This window comes from Bos grunniens, chromosome 16 (assembly GCF_055505025.1).
Source record: "Bos grunniens cultivar Pamir isolate PY7600 chromosome 16, Bosgru_T2T1.0, whole genome shotgun sequence".
NCBI classification, from domain to species: Eukaryota; Metazoa; Chordata; class Mammalia; order Artiodactyla; family Bovidae; genus Bos; species Bos grunniens.
This window is the reverse complement of record NC_141180.1, coordinates 51,556,791-51,575,606: the sequence shown is the minus strand read 5'-3', so window position 1 is coordinate 51,575,606 and position 18,816 is coordinate 51,556,791. Positions and strand designations below refer to the sequence as shown.

The window sequence follows — 18,816 nt, the reverse complement described above, 5'->3', positions numbered from 1 at the left end:
CAGATGTCTCTGAGGAGAGTGGTGTAGGAGAGGAACAGACTGCCCTGAGTGAGCTATGTTCCTCTTAGTAAAGGTTACATAACTTATTCTTTGAGCTCCAGATGCAGGACCATTGGGGGAGTGGTACAGGGAGACCAACTGGAGTTTTAATAGGAGCTGCCCAACAGGGAGATGCCTGCTTTGTGAGATAGTGAACTTCCCATCATGGGAGGTGTCCAAAGAGAGTCTGGCGGGGATGTATAGTGAATTCTTTCCTGAGTTGGGAGTTGGGCTAAGTAATCATATGCTTCCTTCCAACTCTGAATCTATTTAAAACTGTCCTTGGCAGGTCAGGAAGAACATTTGTCTCATAGATAACAAGTTCAGGTGTCAGGCCACCTGTGAGGCAGGTGAGGGGACAGGGATCATAATCTTCCACATGAAAAATACCTTTTTTTAAAATTTAAGTATAGTTGATTCACAATGTTGTGTTAATTTCTGCTGTGTGGCAAAGTGATTCACTTATATATGTGCGTGTATGTGTACATTTTTTCATATTCTTTTCTATTATGGTTTATCCCAGGAGACTGGATATAGTTCCCTGTGCTACACAGTAAGCTCTTGTGTTTATCCATTCTAAATGTAGTAGCTTGTATCTGCTTACCTTAAACTCCCAGTTCATCCTTCTCCCTCGCTACTCCCCCCTGGCAATCACAAGTCTGCTCTCTATGGGTCTGTTCTCTCTGTCTGTGAGTCTGTTCTCTCTGTCTATGAGTCTGTTCTCTATGTCTGTGAGTCTCTTTCTGTTTTGTAGAAATGTTCATTTCTGCCATATTTTAGATTCTACATATAAGTGCTAACATATGGTATTTGTCTTTCTCTTCCTGACTTACTTCATTTAATATGATAATCTCTAGTTGCATCCATGTTGCTGCAAATCGCATTATTAGGTTGAGTAGTATCCCATTGTATATGTATACTACCTCTTCTTTTCCGTCCATTTGCTGATGGACATATGTTCTGGCTGTTGTGAATAGTGGTGTTATGAACATAGGGTGCATATATTTTTTTGAATTACAGTTTTGTCCGGGTATATGCCCAGAAGTCGGATTGCTGGCTCATATGGTAATTCTATTTTTAATTTTCTGAGGAACCTCCAGAGTACTTTCCACAGTGGCTGTACCAACTTACATTCCCACCAGGTGGAAAATATCTTAATGGCTGTTTATTTAGGGACTCAGTCTTTATGGACTGGGAACGTTCTTTGTGTTTACTGATTGACAGTTGTCCTGGGGATGAGAGGGTGGAACTTCCTGTCCTGGCCAGCCCTGCAGAAGACAAACAGGGAGTCCTGACTGCGTCCTGGGCAGGAGGGTCTAAACAACCTTCCAAGAAACACTTCAGCTGAAGCTGGGGAGGGGACAGGACTGTGTGTGGCCTCTACCCACTCACCTCCCTTCACTCAACCAGAGTTGCTCCACTTTTGTGTCCTTGCAGACTGAGTTTTCTAGTATGATTTTGTGTATGTGTGTGAAGAAAGGCTTCTAAGGCTAAGAAAATAAAAGCTTAAAAATCACTCAGAGAGATTTCGTCCATAAGAAATATGAAGTCAGGTCAAGGGCAATGCTGCCTGTGGGGACACAGGATGGGGTGGTGTCATATACAGGGTCTGGCGTGGGAAGCAGGCTGCACAGGTCTTTGCCATGGAGGCAGGGAGGGAGGCAGCTGAGGTGAGCAGGGTCCAGTGTCAGCTCCAGAACCAAGGCTGAGGGTACAGTCTCCGTGACTTACCCAGGGGTTAGTACCAGGGGGACTTACCCAGGGGTGGCCTTGTGTCTACCTAAAGGTGGTGTGAGGTCTCAGGTGACAGAGCCCCAGGCCAGCATTGCTAGGATGACCACTCCCTGGGAGCACGGACACGGAGGGAGGCCACTGCCCTGGGACCAGGTCTGACTTGGAGAATGTGTAGCTCCCCCTGAGCCCCCAGCACCTCCCTCCCTGGGTGAGCCTGGCAGTGCGGGCACTTTACCTTAGAGCATTGGGCTTTCCCTCAGAGCAAGAGGTATTGGCGGTGTGACTTCGGGGGGCCAATCTCCTCATAGCAGATTCAGGCAAGGGTCCTTAGAGGAGCAGGCCCCATAGACACGGTCCCTTTCCATCTCAAGTCAAAAATAGAGTGGGGCCAGGAAGGTGATCAGGGTTCAATATCTTGGCCCAAGCAGGCACTTCTTGGAGTGTTACAGTCGGAGGCTGTCTTCGGCTCCATGACATTTCCCTCCGTGATGTTAATTTTCTGTCAACCATCACAGATCACACAAGTTTAGCAAGATGAACAACACACACTACTCTATCACAATGTTCATGGCTCAGGAGGCCACATGTGGCCCAACTGGGTTCTTTGCTCAGGGGCCCATTGGGCTGCAACCCAGGTGTTGGCTGGCCTCATTCTCCTGCAGAGGATCAACTGGGGAAGAACCCACTTCCAAGTTCACTTGAGTTGTTGGCAAGGTTTATTTCCTTGCAGTGATATGATCGAGGCTTCCTGCTTTTTGCTGACTTTGCAGCCTGCAGGCCCTAGAAGGTCAGCTCCTGCCACGGTGGCCTTGTCAACTTGGTCACTGACTTCACCTCCCCAGGCTATAGGGAGAGCTCTCACCTCGCTCGGGCAGGGCCCAGTCCCCCTTTAAGGGTTTCCACCTGATTAAGTTAGGTTCACCCAGGACAATCTTCCTTTTATTCAAAATCAACTGATTTGGGACCTTAGTTCCATCTACAAAATCCCTTCACCTTGAGCTAGAATAACTCACAGTTCTCATCCAGGCTCAAAGAGCAGCATCAACAGCAGGGGGCGGGAATCATGGAGGCCACCCTGGAGTGTGTCCCCTACACCCTCTTTTGGAAACTCCAGGCTCCATGACTTAGCTTGCTGGGATCCATACTCTCCCCACCCCCAACCCTACCCCCACACCCACCCCACCATGCCCAACTCCAGACCTGCTCTTCTCAGCTGGTAATCAAAGACTCAGCCCTCATCTTAGTCCAGCACAATTTTTCTCCCTGCTACCTGACCAGGCATCAGTGATCAGATCAAAGATGAAAGTCCCCCAAAGATGACTCAAGGCCTTTTCTTTGTCTGGGGATCTGGACAAAGATCCCTAAGAAGTGAACTGTGATGGACATTTTAGGGACCCATGACTAGTGAGTGATAAAGATGGTTTATTGAGATGCCAGGAAGGTCACTCTTAATTACTCGCTTAGATCACCACCTACTTTGCTACTTTATAGGGTCATCTCTTATAGGGTTCTAGGGTCATGTCTCCCTCCTCCCACCTCTCGAGAGGACAATGGGCATGATAAATCACCTGGACTTGTGAGCTTGTATTTTGGAAATAGGATGACTAGCACTAACTGGTATCTGTCCCTTCTGGAAAGTGTCAGTAATGATAATAGTAATAAATACAATTTATCGAGCACTTGCTATGTGCAGGCGTTGTGCTAAGCCTTCTTTCTGCAGCCCTCGGGGCAACCTTATGAGGTGAATACTATTACTGGCTCTGTTTTACAGCTGTGGAAACAGAGTCTCTGAGAGTCTGTCTCTTGCTGTGAGTTGCACAGTTGGTAGGTGACAGAGGTAGGGTTGTCCTTCCCTGGAATGTCCAACTCCAGACCCCATGCGACAGTGCCTCTCAGGGACTCTAGCATGTCCCTTCCTGGTATCTGGTGTGTGTGTGAGCCTCCCCTGGGGCTCTCCAAGGCTCCCCCGGGACCCTGGGAGAGTGGGGGTGGGGAATAGGGCCCAGGCCTGAGGGCCTCCTGGGGCTACTCTTTGTAGCATGAAGGCAGCACTGCCGTAAGTGCTGGGTGGTTTAGGGAGAAACAAGGCAACCTACGCCCAGGAACTAAGTGCAGAGGGAGACCAGCCTGTGGTGCCTGCCAGAACAACAGCAATGTGTCATCACAGGAAGCGTGAGACCAGGCAACTGTGCAAAGCAGCCTGGGCCCAGGGAGGGGCCCCTCGAAAGGGAAAAGTGGGCAGTGGGGAGCGGGAGCCGGCCAGCTGGGCTGCTGGTGAGGGGCTGCTGGGCTCGTCTTCCCAGGTTTAGGGCTGAGGGAATTCAGTTGACGGGCATGGACGCAGCTCGGTAGAAGACACAGGGTCTCTACCTGGTATTGCGTGTGCGTGGTTTGAGGGTGTCCAGGGCTGATAGTGCCTGCCTGGTAGGTTGGCTGGACTTTGGGGTTGTGTTCCTCTGTTTTGTTTCCTAGTCTGTTACTCTCTTTGTTGCGAGTATAAGGGCACACGATTCACCCTTTGCCCTGGCTCAGCTCACCTTTTAGGTGAAGGGCAAGATCTCTCCATCTCTGTCCCACCTTTCCTCTCCAAACCCTCCTCTCTCTTCTTCCCTTTTTCTCTTTTGATTCCTCCTGGTTTCTCATCCTTTAGCAAGTCATCAGGCCTAGGACTCCCACTGCTTCAGAAAAGACATCAGTGAATTGGGGAATGTCTGGGACAGCTGAATAATAAAAACCGCATGTGGATATATGAGTTGATCAGCGCCTGAATGAGTAGGCGATTCAATTCGCATTGATTGAACACCCAGGATGCACCAGCCTCTGTGTATGGGTATGGGAGGGTATTGCAAGGAAGAGGAGTTGCGGGTGGGGTGGGGGAGGTGAAGGCTACCGAAGTCTAAGCTTGATGGTGAGGAACCTCACAGGACGTGGGAAGAAAGGCCAGCATCCCTGCCTGGACCAAGTCCTCTTGCGCCAACCCCGCTTGGGCCCCTGGAAAGAAAGGAGAGGCAGATGGATTGTCAGTCTCCAAGGCATCTCCACCACCTGGCAGCCTAGCACCCCTCCCCCATCTTTGGTCTCCACTGTCACGCACACTGCTGCCTACCATCTCCTTCTGATTCTGCCAAAAATAGCCAAAATCAAGTGTAGAGTTTCCAGACTAGTTAGGGGACTGACACTCCTCAAAAAGACCCCCTCTCTCCCACTTTACCCAAGTGTAGGGAGAGAAACCCCAGGAAACTAAAGGAGGGAGAAATTACCCAGACCCACAGGAGGAGAGAGGATGCGTAGTTAGATGAGCGCTCTGGAAGATTCTTGCACATCTTGCAGACCCCCTTTTTCTGTGACCTTCAGGATCTTGACCTCCAGCCCAAGGTCAGAGGTCTGGTCTGGCTCTCACACCCTCAGCCTTGGGGATGGGGGGGAGGGGCGCAGCAGCGAGGCAGGTCATCTGTGGTTGGGGCCTGGCCGGATAGACCACAGGAGAGGAGATGCAAGGTGTTTTGAGGTAACCCCATTCTTTCTGTCAGTCAGTTTGATTCATTGCCTAGGTCTTCAGCTATAATTACAGAGAAACGCAAACCTAATCCCCACCAGGTTTCCTCAGGAGAGCTGATATACAGATTGATTACAACTTCACAGATTTATTAGGAGCTGAGTGAAGCCAGCCTGTTACACTGGGAGACAGAAAAGAATAACAGCCTAAAATCCAGGGGAGGGAAGATGGGTTAGGCTGGGAAGAGACGGGCAGAGAAGAGAATCTGAGGAGAAGGAGAGACCTGGGCTGGTGGGGGAGAGGAAGAAGCAGGTGAAACTTAGTGACTGTGGGGAGAAAGCTTTCAGGACCAATCCAGTCCAGCTCATTATTCAACTTTTCTGAGTCACCATGTCCTCATCTGTCATATAGGTACAATTAATACCTCCCTCACAAGGTGGCTGTGATGGTAAAATGAGATTGTGTATGTGAAATTGGGGCATATGGGGCCTGCTGTGTAGAAGGGGGTGCTGCAGGGAGTGGGGTAGAAGGAAGAGGGAGGAAACAGGAAAGAAGAAGGATGGAGAACAGAGAGAAGGTTACAAGAAGGAGAGAAAACTGGAAGAAATGGATTCCAGGGTTACTCACAGAACTGCCACGGAAGAGATGGCTACATGCCCCCAAAATCCATGCACTCTTTCTCCCATAAGAATAAACTTCTAATTTTTGACCAGAATAGAATTTCCCAGCTGCCCTTGTAGTTAGGTGAGGCCATGAGAAAAAATGGGGTCAATGGATTAAGTGGAAGTGATCGATGCTGGCCTAGGTGATGCCTTTGAAAGGATGGGGATGCTCATCCCCATTCCTCTTCCCCCGCTGGGGCACCATTCTCAACCCTGTGGACCAGGAAACACCCTGCTGCGGCAGAGCATCAGGATGGAAGGATCCTGGGTCCCTCACTCTGTGGACACCACATGAGCATAATCAGTCTTGATGACTCTGGGGAACTGAGCTACGTTACTGACATAGAATTTTATAAAAGAGGGAAGTAGGTGGGGAAACAGTGGAAACAGTGTCAAAAATTAGGGTTAGGGTTAGTGAACTCCAGGAGTTGGTGAAGGACAGGGAGGCCTGGCGTGCTGCGATTCATGGGGTCACAAAGAGTCGGACACGACTGAGCGACTGAACTGAACTGAAACTAGTATCTTGGTTAAACCACTGGGAGTTGCATCTTTTAAACATTCAGCTTAATCCTATTCTAACTCAGTGCTGTCCAAACTTTCTGGGATGAGGAAAATGTTCTCTAGCCACATCATACAGGTGGCCATTGAGCACCTGAAATGAGACTAGTGCAGCTGAGAAACTGAAGTTTAAGTTTGGCTGAATTGTAACGAGCTTTAAGTAGCCACAGGTAGCTACAGCTCCTATTTGGGCAGGATGTTAGCTGTTTCGTGTCTGAGGTGGGCTCCAGGTTGCTCAGTCCTCTCTGGAGAAACCTTTTTACCTTTACAACTACTTCCCCATGTACAGAAGAGGTCCCTGGGGTAGGGTTCTCTCTTACTCTTGTGGTTCAGAATTTGGCCCATTTTTCAGCGTGCAGGAGTCTAGGAGTGCTTGGTTATTAAGAGGGTGTAGATCTGCCTACTTTTAGATCAGGAAGGCCTTTGCTAGCTCTTCTGGTCTCTCTCTTAACAGCATTCTGCATTTTTCTTAGTAACCTGGCCTGCAGCACAGCCTGACCAACTTTAGAAAACTGTAAAAGTGTTTGCACAAGAAATAGGACTTGCCAAGGTAAAGCTCTGGCTACAAGTGTCTGCTGAGGACTCTTAAAGAGATATAGCAGTCTCCTTAGGACCTCCTTGGTGGCCCAGTAGTTGAAACTCCACGCTTCCAATGCAGAGAGTGTGGGTTTGATCCCTGGTGGGGGAACTAAGATCCCACATGCTGTGTGTTGTGGCCAAATTTTTTTTGTTTTAAAGAGAGATAGCAATCTGTTCCCTCCCCAAGTCTTGCTTGAGTTCATCTTAACATGTTTTTTTTTTTTTTCAGATCATCAAGACTCTAAATTCAATTATGATAATAATTCTTCCCTTGATCCTTAAAGACTGTGTAGGGCAAGGAGCAAGATTGTTTAACAGTAATTCTGAGTTCCAGGTCCTTCTTTCCCCACTTGGAGATGCTGTACCCAAGCTCACCTTCCCACCTGGGGGATAAGTAGCTTCTGCCATGCTTTACCCTTCCCTGTGAGAGGGTGACTTCCTAAGAGCACTAGGTTTCCAAATTTTGTAAACAGTCTCCAAATCTAGACAGCCTGGTCTGGTTATCCCTCCATGGTCAAAGTTTCTACTGTTACCCTTTTAAATAAAAAGAATACCCATGATGGGGTGGACCCCTCCACTAGAACAAGAACCCTCACTGGATCCCAGCAGAGAATACTGCTTCCAGCATGGGAAGATGGGAGAGTGGGGAAGCCCATGCCCCCACTTCTCTGTTTGACCTTGGCATTACAAACATTCCTTTTCTCTCATTATGTTCCTTTGCAAACATTATACCATTATGGCTTCAGGGGAGGAGTAGGGAGGGCAAATGTCACTTTAGGAAGGAGGATGAGAAGTTCCATCCACAGAGGAAGCAGGGAAGTGATCCACCTGATCCCAAGACTTGAAATACTACTGCTGTTCCATGCCTGGTCTTTTAGAGTGAGAAAGGTGGGCATGAACATTCCTATTCAATAAATGGGTAAATGGAGGCACAGAGAGATGACCTGCTCTGATTGAGAGCACATGGTTGGGTAGAAGTACAGTTATGAGTAGATGCCAGGCTGGGCTCTGTCTTTAAGACCACACGTCACAGGAGTGTATTGTGCCTGGGAAAAGCAACAAGAAGTGTCAGTGGAAGTCAGCTTGTGGATGGAAGTTCAAACACATGACTCATGTAGATAAAGATCAGTGATTTAGAAGGCTCATCACCAAGAATTCCACTAACCATCTTTGTGGTGGGCTGTGGTCACTACAGCTATGTTTGTCTAATAGGCATCCCCAGACACCTGTTCTGGTTACAGTAGCACCTCTTTTAGGGGGAGGTGCTTCTACTCACTCTTTAAGGCTTGCTGAGAGAATCCTACCTCTCAGAAGCCTGGTCAAATTTAACACAGTATCCTGGCAACAGTGACTAATCCAAGAGGTGGGCCAATCAGAACCCCTTCTGTGGGAAAGAAAGAAGTGTCTTTCTGCTTGGCTTGATTGGGAAGATGTGACTCTAAAGCGTTCAGAGGCCATCTTCCTCACCACATGGGAAGCACCAGCCTACAGAATGAAGCCCCCTCACACGGAGGGAAGCAGAGCTGAGAGATGGAGGGGGGTGGGAAATTGATTAGATGACTCATTGTTATAGTTTGAGTCCTTCTCTGGACTTCCCAGACTTGCAATCCCATTTTATCAGTTGGGGTTCAACCAGAGAAGTAGAACCAGCAGAATCATAGATGATTGATAGATAAAGGATGTAAATATGGATTTATTACAAGGGATTGGCTTGCACAGCTATAGGGACTGTCTAAGCAAATCTGGTAGATGCAGGTTCAACCCCTGGGTTGGGAAGATCCCCTCGAGGAAGAAATGGCAACCCACTCCAGTATTTTTGCCTGGGAAATCCCATGGGCAGAGGAGACTGGCAGGCTACAGTCCATACAGTTGCAAAGAGTGGGACATGACTGAGCACACACAAGCAAATCTAAAGTCCAGGCAGACAGGGAGAGAAGATCACAAGGAAGAGCTGAACCTTGATGTTCACAGGTTTCAGTCACAGAGGAAGATCTAGAAGGAAGGGAGAGCAATTGCTGCCCTAACAGTCACTGTGAGTTTCTCCCTCAGATGAGGCCTTAAAGCACTTGTAATTGATGAAGTCAGGCCCAGCCAGGACACTCTGTCATAGATTAACTTAAGGTTGGCTGATTAGGGACTTTAATCACATATGCAGAATTCCTTTATCACAACACCTAGATTAACATTTGATGAAATACCTCAGAGAAGGTGCGTGTATGGTATGAAGTAGCCACTGACTGCTTCTGTCCTTCAGTTCTTGAGAGAGTTCATCACCTTTAATCCACTCGAAATGGAAACAAATTAGAAAGGGAGTTCTGGAAGCTGAAATTCAGCTTTGCCAAATTCATATATCAAAAAGCCACCATACCCATAAACACCTTGTCTTCCCTGTAAGCTAAATTTGAGTTAGGATTTTCTATTTTTGCTGTTTAGTGGCTAAGGTGTGTCTGACTCTTTGTGACCCCATGGGCTGTTGCCTGACAGGCTCCTGTGTCGATGGGATTTCCCAGGCAAGAATACTGGAATGAGTTGCCCTTTCCTTTTCCAGGGGATCTTCCCAACCCAGGGATTGAACCCTTGTCAGCTTGGCAGGCAGATTCTTTACTGTTGAGCCACCAAGGTATTCCTGGGAATGAAAGGCTTCTGACTCAGTGGCCATTTATTGAGTAGCTTGCACATATTTTCTCCCTTAATCCTGACATGTACACCAATGAGATAAGTATTATTTACAATTGTGGAGACTGAGGCTCAGAGAGGTTAAGAAATCATTCAGACACAGAGCTCCAAATAAGGTCTGTCTTTCTACTGCCAAAGCTACAATATAATCTTTGCCAAAAGGAGCCATCCTGGTTGATATATGAACTCCTTGTACAGTTTGGAAGCTGACTTAAGCAAAAAAAAAAAAAGTTTTTGGCTAAAAAGAGGTCCAAAGCTGAAGTACTTTATTCAGCTGATGACAGAACAAGGCCAAACAACAGATTTTATCTTGATGACCCAATGCCTGGCCCAGATATATTTGGCTGATGCAATCAACTGATTTTTTTCTGTTGTTATATTTGTGTCTGATTTTGGGGGGAGATAATTTTTTAAGGTTTTAACCTTTTTGGAGACCTCTTCCTACGTGAAATAACTTAGATCTTAAACTCTGCTTCAAATACAAGTTGTGGTCACAATGTCAAACAGAAAAATCCCTTGCAAGAAGGATTAAGAAAAAAGAGAAAGCACAAATATCAGGACTGAAAGAGGAGACATCATCACAGATTTCACAGACATTAAAAAGACAATAAAAGAATATTATGAATAATTTTATCCTAGCAAATTCAACAGTTTAAATGAAATGGACAAATTCCTTAAAAACAGACACAGTGGGTGAGATGTTAGAGTTGGGATTCCAGGGAGCTGAACCTCCTAACTGCCAAACCCCATAGGTAATTTTGAGGTCTTCCTTGGTCCTTCCATGGCATTTGACACTGCTGACCACTCCTCCTTAAAAATCTTCCTTTTTGGCTTCCATGAAACATTCCTAGTGTTTCTTCTTTAAAAACCTTCTCCTTCCTCCTTCCTTTCTGCTTAATTTCAGTAACTTCTGATGGCTCTCCTAGGTCCTCCACTCTTCTTACTTCACGTCTGTTTTACTCCACAGGGCTTTAACTGTTATTCATACGCTGATGGCTCCCAAAGCTGCAACCCAAACTGCTTTACTGAGCCTCATGTTGACTGACAGTCAAGACAGCTGGTTATTTAATCAGCAAGTGCCCACCACCCCTTGGCCGCCCTCAGTCCCTCAAACTCAACTTTTCCTTTTGGTCTATTAATAAAAACTATTCCTGCCCTATTCACCATAGGGGAAAGGTCGGGAAGAGGTTCCCCTCTCATTGAGATCTAATTTTACACCGTCAAATGAAAAAAAAAAAAAAAAAAGAACCTCAACCAACCAAACAACAACAACAACAAAAAAACCCAAAAAACGGCACAACCTGAAAGTTGAGAGTTATGTTGTATTAGGGGACTTTACTGAGAACTAAAACCTGGGAAATAACCTCTCAGATAACTCTGAAAAACTGTTCCGAAGAGGTAAGGGAGGAGCAAGGATATATAGGATTTTTTGCTAAATAAACAAATGTAGTTGAACATCAAAAGATTATGGCAAATCACACACACACACAAAAGGGATCTAGAGTTAATAATTTTAGTGCTTATCTATATATGGAAGATGCAAGAGTCTGGGTTCATTGAAATTACTCCTTTGTTATGCATCTTAACTATCCAGGGCCAGTATCTTGCTTTTTCTTGATCCTGAATCCTCAGGGCACACCATCAGGTCGCTGCAGTAGCTGCCCACTTGATGGAGATCAGCGTTTGTTGTTGACTGAAAAGGCAGGCAACATTTTTTTTTTTGTCCACAATCCCCTAGAATCCAACCTCCACACAGTTGACTGAGCAGTCCTTCCACCAAACCATATCTCATTGGTTGCTCTTGTTTAGTCGCTAATTCATGTCTGACTCTTTGGTCTGCAGCATGCCAGGGTTTCCTATCCTTCACTGACTCCTGGAGTTTGTTCAAACACATCTCCATTGAGTCAGTGATGCTATTTAACCATTTTACCCTCTGCTGCTCCCTTCTCCTTCTACCCTCAATCTTCCCCAGCATCAGAGTTTTTTCCAATGAGTCAGCTCTTTGTACCAGGTGGCCAAAGTACTGGAGCTTCAGTTTCAGCAACAGTCCTTCTAATGAATATTGATTTCCTTTAGGATTGACTGGTTGGATCTCCTTGCAGTACAAGGGACTCTCAAGAGTCTTCTCCAGCACCATAGTTCTAAAGCATAAATTCTTTGACACTCAGCCTTCTTTATCATCCAACTCACATCCATACATGACTACTGGAAACACTATAGCTTTGACTATATAGACCTTCGTCAGCATATCTCATTAGAGTGGCTTTCAAATCAGGGCTCAAATTCTTGACGTTACTCCATTGAGAGGTGGGGTGTCCTCCATTTGAATCTAAGCAGGTTTGTGACAGCTTTGATGAATACAGCCCATAGAACTGATGCTGCGTGATTTCTGATGTTAGGGCACTGGTCCTGCCATGTCCTTTCTGGGGAAGTTTCCTCTCAGAAACCAGGCTCCACGTTGTGAAAAGTCCAAGTCATGTAGAAAGGCCCTGTGTAGGGGCTCTACAGAACAGCCCCAGCAGAGCCAGCTGTCAAGTCATCCCAGTCAAGATATCAGAGTTGAGGATCCTTTTGGAAGTGGATCCTCTAGCCATGGCTATTCCAGCTGTCACTGTTTGAGTCCTCTCAGCTCTAGACATATTTTAAAGCAATGAAGAGCTGTCTCAGCTCTGTTCTGTCCAATCTGACCCAAAGAATCTGTCATCATAATGAAATAGCTGTGTCTGGGTGTAGTTTGTTACATAGTAACTGTAACACTCAGGTCATGCCACATGCCTGCTTAGAATGTTGCACTGATTCCATACAATCCAAATTGTTGGAGATCATTACTTAGTTCTTGCCCATCCCCCACCACCATCTCCAGCCCCTGCCCACGCCAGTCCTCGTCCTGACACACTCCTATTTCTGGAAAGTTCCTACAAGTCTAGGTTTCCATGCTTTTGTACATGCTGTTGCTCTATCTATATATCTTTCTGACATCCAGATATTAAGCACATCATCTAGAAAATCGGAAGATGTAAATCCATTTCCCTCCCTGAAATCCTTTCAGTGGCCCTCAAACCATTCAGGTACTCCGTGAAAAAACGTCCAGAGAATCCTTACTTAACCTCTCTGTGTACCAATGACCCCACTGGTAAAATGGGGTAATGAATAATACAAGATAGAGTGTGCTGCTGCTGCTGCTGCTAAGTTGCTTCAGTCGTGTCCAATGCTGTGCGACCCCATAGACGGCAGCCCACCAGGCTCCGATGTCCCTGGGATTCTCCTGGCAAGAACACTGGAGTGGGTTGCCATTTCCTTCTCCAATAAGATAGAATGTAGTAAGGCTTAAATGAGTTAAAATGTGTAAAGTGCACAGCGCCTGGTAGAGGGCTTGGATAAATGTGTTTGTTTAAAATAAAATAAATGTCCTGCGAGCAATTAACTGTAGTCATTTCGCAAGTCTCATCCACTATCACCTTCTTTGGGAGATATTCTGACGCCTCCCTTCTCTAGCTGGTTTCACAGATGGGTCCATGTTTTCTCAGCACTTTCTGCTTAACGCAGCTACAGCACTCATCACCATCTATAATTCTGCCCTTGTAGTTGTTAGTATCTGTCAGTTCATCTATTAGACCCTTGAAGTCAGGGTCTGGGTTTTACCTCTCTCCAGAATCCAAGTCATATTAGACCCCTGATAAATGCATATTAAACTGAATATTGATTTGAATCACAGTAACTCAAGCCCATAAAAAGCTTGATGAGTTCTTTTGAGTCATACAGGTAGTTAGTGGTCAGACAGAACAAGTATTTCAGTTTTGTTTACTTATGATTGCCAGGCCTAACTAGTTACTAGTATGTGCTCACTAGTATCACCACTATCCCCTGCTGACCATCTGCTTTTAAAATTATTCTATTCAGGGACTTCCCTGGTGGTGGTCCAGTGGCTAACACTCCTCCTTCCCAATGCAGGGGGCCCGAGTTCCCTCCCTGGTCAGAGAACTAGAGTCCATATTCCACAACCTAAGATCCACTCCCAGTCGACCAGCCCTCCCCGCCCGGCCCCAACCCCTCACGCCCCCTACCCCGCCCCACTGCAACTAAGACCTGCCCCAGCCAAATAAATATTTTTTAAAAATAAAATAAAATAATTTAATTCAGATACCTCCAAAATAATACACGGTTTTTTAGTATCCTTCCCCAGAGTCTCTGGGCTGTTTGAGGATTATTCAATCACCATTTTTCCTGGAGAAAGAGGGTTGCTGGGAAGCAAGTGGATTTGCATCCTTCCAATTATTCAGACGATTTGCTGAATATCAGGATAATTCTGATGCATTGAATCCCTCCCTAACGTAAGTGGCGGTTGCTTGCATCCCTTCACTTTTTCCAGGTGTGGAGGTGAAGGCGGCGATATTCAGAAAATCTGATTAAATATGGGGCCTCCTGTTAACCGCTTGCACACGGCTGGCCAAATCCCGCTTCTACCAACTGCTGCATGTCAACACCAGAGGGCGCTGTGTCTTCGTTGGCTTCTTAACCACCAGGCCAGCTCACAAAAAGCCCAGGTTTTCCCCAGAACTGCTCGGGGACAGTTCCCCACATCCCCCCTTCGAGCAACAGGCTCATTTCTTTTAGTTTTCGCGTCTCTCCCTCCCTCTCTCTCTTTCTGTCTGTGTGTGTGTGTGTAAGGAAGGGTTCCATTTTAACTAGCCTCATGGAGACCTGTTTGAATAGCTGGGTCTCCTGCTTTCAGCTCGATCGATCCTAAAATCGCTTTTTCACTGACTTGAGATCCATTCAAATCAGAATGAATTTAAAGCACAGGAGGCAGCAGGCGCGGCGCGTTCCTTGCCTCCATCTCCCTAGCGTTAAAACACAACCTCCAGATTAGAAGACTCAGTCTCGAAGCCTTTCCCCTCCGGGCCAGCCAAACGCACGCGCCCAATTCACAGTGTCCTCGGCGGAGGTCCCCGCCCCGTTCACCTGTCTGGGGCGAGAGAGGTGTGTCCATGCCTCCCAGTATCTGGACAGCCAGCTCCCTCCGCGGTCCTCTTCTACTTGCTTCCCTCCGCCCAGATTTTAATGGTATTTGGGGGGCGGGGGGATGTGGGGGAGTGGAAGGGAGGGCGGGGAAGGGGCCTCGCGGGGAGGGGCGTCGGAGCGCTGTCAGCGGGTGTCACGCCGCCCTCCCCGCCCCTCCGCCGGGGGCGTGGGAGCGCAGCCGAGCGCGCGGCAGAGGGCCGGGCGCGTGGGGACGCGGTCGTGCGGGGTTCCGGGCGAGCCGCGCCGCACCCGGAGCGCGCTGGCCGCCTGAGCTCGGCGCGGATCCCAGTGCCCGGAAAGCCGCCCGCCACCCGCCCCCTGTGCATTGGGCGGCAGCCCCGGCCGCGGCAGCCCGGCTCCCGGGGAGGGGAGCGCGCCCGGCCATGGAGCCTTCGCACAAGGACGCCGAGACGGCGGCGGCGGCGGCGGCTGTGGCTGCGGCGGAGCGGGGGGCGTCCTCGTCCAGCGGGGTGGTGGTGCAAGTCCGCGAGAAGAAGGGCCCTCTGCGCGCCGCCATCCCCTACATGCCCTTCCCGGTGGCCGTCATCTGCCTCTTCCTCAACACTTTCGTGCCGGGACTGGGTAAGACGCGACGGCCCCGACCCCTTGCGCCCCGGGCCCCGGGAGCTGAGGACGGCAGGGGAGGGGTCAGGGAGGGACCCTCGGGCCGCGCCCACGGGCTGCAAGCGCCGCGCCGGCGCTCCTAGCGCCCTCTGGCAGGTGGCAGAAGCGCGTGGAGGGGGCGCCCGGAGGGAGGCACAGGGCTCCCTGACACTCCTTTCACCTTCTCCGACCTGGGAGCCAGGTGATCCGGCCTCGAGGAGCCGGAAACTTTGACGGGAATGTTGGAGTCTGCCGGCAAGCCCCACGGGCGGCTCTCTCGGCCCCGGCTACTCCTGCCTCTTCTCTCCGCCGTGCGCGCCCTCCCACGAGCTCCATCCTCCGAGGGGCGCGGGGCCCCAGCAAGACCAGCGTTGGGGCCGCCAGTGACCAAGCTCCTGGGCATTGGAGAAGTCGGTCGAGCTGGGGAAAAAAGGGAGATGAGTTGGGACAGAAGACACCCCGCAGCCCCGCCTGCGTTCTCGCAGTGAGGGGCGTGTGGGGGCGAGAGCTCTTTAGCCAGAGTCTCCTCCACCGCCTTCCGGCGTGCCAGCGATTCCACTAGCACTCCCCGCAGGACGCCGAGGAAAAGGGACGATTTTATTAGTTTAGATGCCTGTGGGTTTGAACCGCACTTGGCCAGAGCTGACCCCATAACTCCCCCCATCGCTTCCGTTCCTGAGAACGTGGAGTGCCCGCGGGTGTAATTCTGTGTTGGACTTTGGCGGCCTGGACGGTCCCTGATGGCACCTGTGTCCCAAATTTTAAAACAGAGGCCCATCACAGAGATAGGAGTGCCCAGTGGGGGCATAAAGAGAGGAAATGCGAAGTTTTCTTGACCCTCCCTCTCCTAACCCCACACCCAAATATGTCTGCATCCCCTCCCCGCTCACTCCCAACTTGCCAACTTGGCACCGGCTCTTCTTCCGAGTTAAGAGCACCCCACGCCCCAATTCCGCGTGGGACTGGAGAGGCAGGCACCTCTGTGCCCAGGAGAAAAGCTTGCCGCTGCAAGGCTCCAAGTTCCCAAGAACAGAGGTCAGCTAGAAGTGGCTTTCTGTTTTGCTTTGGCCTTTCTCACGCCCGGCTCTTAACCAGCTTTGCAGGGGCTTCTGGGGTGCTGATAGGGAAGATCGCACCCAGCCACGCAGGTCGGGTTCCCTTTCCCCTTCCTGCTCATCTTTCTGCCCCCTAGGGGGAGGTGGGGGGATGCTGCTGGAGAAGTGTATGTGTCTGAGCAGAAAGCTAGGTGGCCTTCAGGTGGGCGTCCCCTTGTCGTGCCTTCAGCAGCCTGGTAGGTGTCGTCAGGCCAGGTCTCTCTGCACATGTGGACCCTGTGAGAAGGCAAGCCGAGGCCAATGTAGCTGTGTCAGAAATTCCCACCTGCTGGAGTGAAAAACTCACTGCCTGTCCATCTCCCTGGGGATGTGAAGATCACCGGCAGGGATGTGTCTTGATTCTCCTTTTCTTAAGGTGGTGAAGTAAATGCCATCTTATGGTCTTTGAGGAAAGACGCACATTGTTTGCCAGGTGGGCAGAGCTACACCGAGTCTCTGCTGGGTCAGCCCCTGTTCATCTGAGCACCTCCTAGGTCTGCTTCACTAGGTCCCTTTCTCACCCTTAGGCCCGCTGCCACACCCCCTGCCCTCCTGCCAACTCCTCCCACCTTCCCCCAGTTTTTCTGTCTTTACATAGGTGGCTGGGTGATAAAGAATCTACCTACCAATGCAGGAGGCACAGTAGATGGGGTTCCATCCCTGGGTTGGAAAGATACCCTGGAGGAGGAGATGGCAACCCGCTCCAGTATTCTTGACTAGAGAATCCCATGGACAGAGGACCCTGGCCAGCTATAGTCCAGAGGGTCACAAAGAGTCAGACATGACTGAGCATGCATGCCCATGCCCTTTATAACATTTTGTTGCTGTTATTGTTAGATCAGAATCCTATGGGATTTTTGTAAGAAACCTTTCTAAGAAGACAGAATAAAAGAAAGAGAGAGAGAAAAAAAGCAAACTACAAAAGTAATAAAACAGGCTGAGGTGAGCCATGGGTACATAGACTTCTGAATTTTCAGTGACTGAAAATCCAGGCATTTTATTGTTTTGTATTGGCTGTCATTGTACAACTGACTGGGTGCATGGGCTCCTGCCTCCCACCCCCAACCCCCCACGCCCCCACACACACTGAAGGGAGTTCTTGATCCTTGCTGGTATTTCTCATCTGTCAGTCAGGGATGCCTGTCCCTCCGGGATGCTGGGAGGATAAAATGAGATTACATAAAGCTTGGGGTCTGGCCATTAGAGAGTGTTGTGGAGACCGTGGGTCCGTCTTGCTCTTTGACCCTCTGCAGAGCTGAGCCCTGGTCCCATCTCTGGTGTATTGGGGTGGGGGGCTGCCCTCTGGGACCTTTCTTCTGAGTATGTATTGACCTCTCTGCTTCCCTTGACCTGCAGTGGAATCCTGGACAACAAAACAGCCCAGGCAAAATCTCCAGGCTTTTTTTTTTTTTTTGCCACCCACTCCCCGCCCCGCCCCCTGCAACTGACCCTGTTGGGGTTTGAATGGCCCCAGCACTTAGAAAATTTTCCCTTAGCCCAGATCCACTTCTCTAGGTCCTCCAGCATATCTGATGCTCCTGTGAAAACTGAATATTCATGTCTGGCCCTGCCCTTTGAGGAAATGAAGCTTCTTTTAATCTGTTCACTCTTTCATTCAACAAACACAGAGCACCCACTGTGTGCCCGGCACTGGGGATGTGATGATGAATAAATCAGTCAAGATGTCATATATTGTTAAGGAAAATTGATGCAAACGTTGTTTAAATTTGTTATTGCTATAATGGCAGCAGGAACAGTATTTGAGCAGTAATTGATTCTTCCAGGGCTGGGATGGGAGTTCAGAGGATGCCTCCCTGAAGGAGTAGTATTAGGTTAGACCCTGCTAAAAGTTTCCATCATGTGGCTCCAAGCACTTGCCATCCTCACATCACTCCTGCTCTCTGGAAACTGGTAGCAGCACGGGCCCAAAGAGCTCTTCTTTTTTCTGGAAACTTCCTTACCTGCAAGTGTTCTCCTCATTCGCAAATGGGATGGGAGTGCCAGTGCTGGGCTGAATGAAGGCACCATTTTTCTCTGACAGCACTTCAGGTTCATCCAGTCTGCAGGACCCACCATGGAGACGCCCAGTCCTTACAATTCCCTGGTGCTGCCTTGGTCCAAGCAGAAGGGCTGTTGTGGTAACATACCATCAGAGGGATGTTTCCTCTCTTGGGGAGTCAATGGGAAGGGAAGTGATTTATGGTCATTCTGGATCCTCATTGGAACAATACAAAATGAACTTGAATAATGGATGATGGTAGTTTCCTGTTCAGTGAAACTCTGCTAACAGAGACCATGGCCAACACTTTCATAGTCCAACAGGTATGGCATTTATAAGTATACACAATTACTT

The 18,816-nt window shown here is 48.9% G+C and overlaps 1 protein-coding gene and 1 long non-coding RNA gene across 4 annotated transcripts in view; one reads left to right on the top strand and one right to left on the bottom strand.

Annotated features, from left to right (window-relative positions):
• Window positions 1-3,175: 3,175 nt before the first annotated feature.
• Window positions 3,176-14,848, bottom strand: LOC147356813 (uncharacterized). Of its 2 annotated transcripts, XR_015143539.1 has the most exons (3): window positions 14,707-14,835; window positions 5,044-5,237; window positions 3,176-4,764 (listed from the first exon to the last, which is right to left on the bottom strand). It is a non-coding gene; the product is annotated as an uncharacterized LOC147356813 (long non-coding RNA). The 2 variants fall into 2 exon arrangements; XR_015143538.1 differs by lacking the exon at window positions 5,044-5,237 and having other exon boundaries at window positions 4,521-4,764; window positions 14,707-14,848.
• Window positions 14,849-14,899: 51 nt separating this feature from the next.
• STUM (stum, mechanosensory transduction mediator homolog) overlaps window positions 14,900-18,816 on the top strand; it is a 73,571-nt gene continuing 69,654 nt past the window's right edge. Inside the window, exon 1 of one of the 2 annotated variants that reach the window (XM_086345076.1) lies at window positions 14,900-15,348. In XM_086345076.1, coding sequence (XP_086201202.1) covers window positions 15,150-15,348 — 199 coding nt within the window. In that variant the 5' untranslated portion in view covers window positions 14,900-15,149. The remainder of the gene's footprint in view (window positions 15,349-18,816) is intronic. The other variant, XM_086345075.1, reaches the window with a different exon arrangement.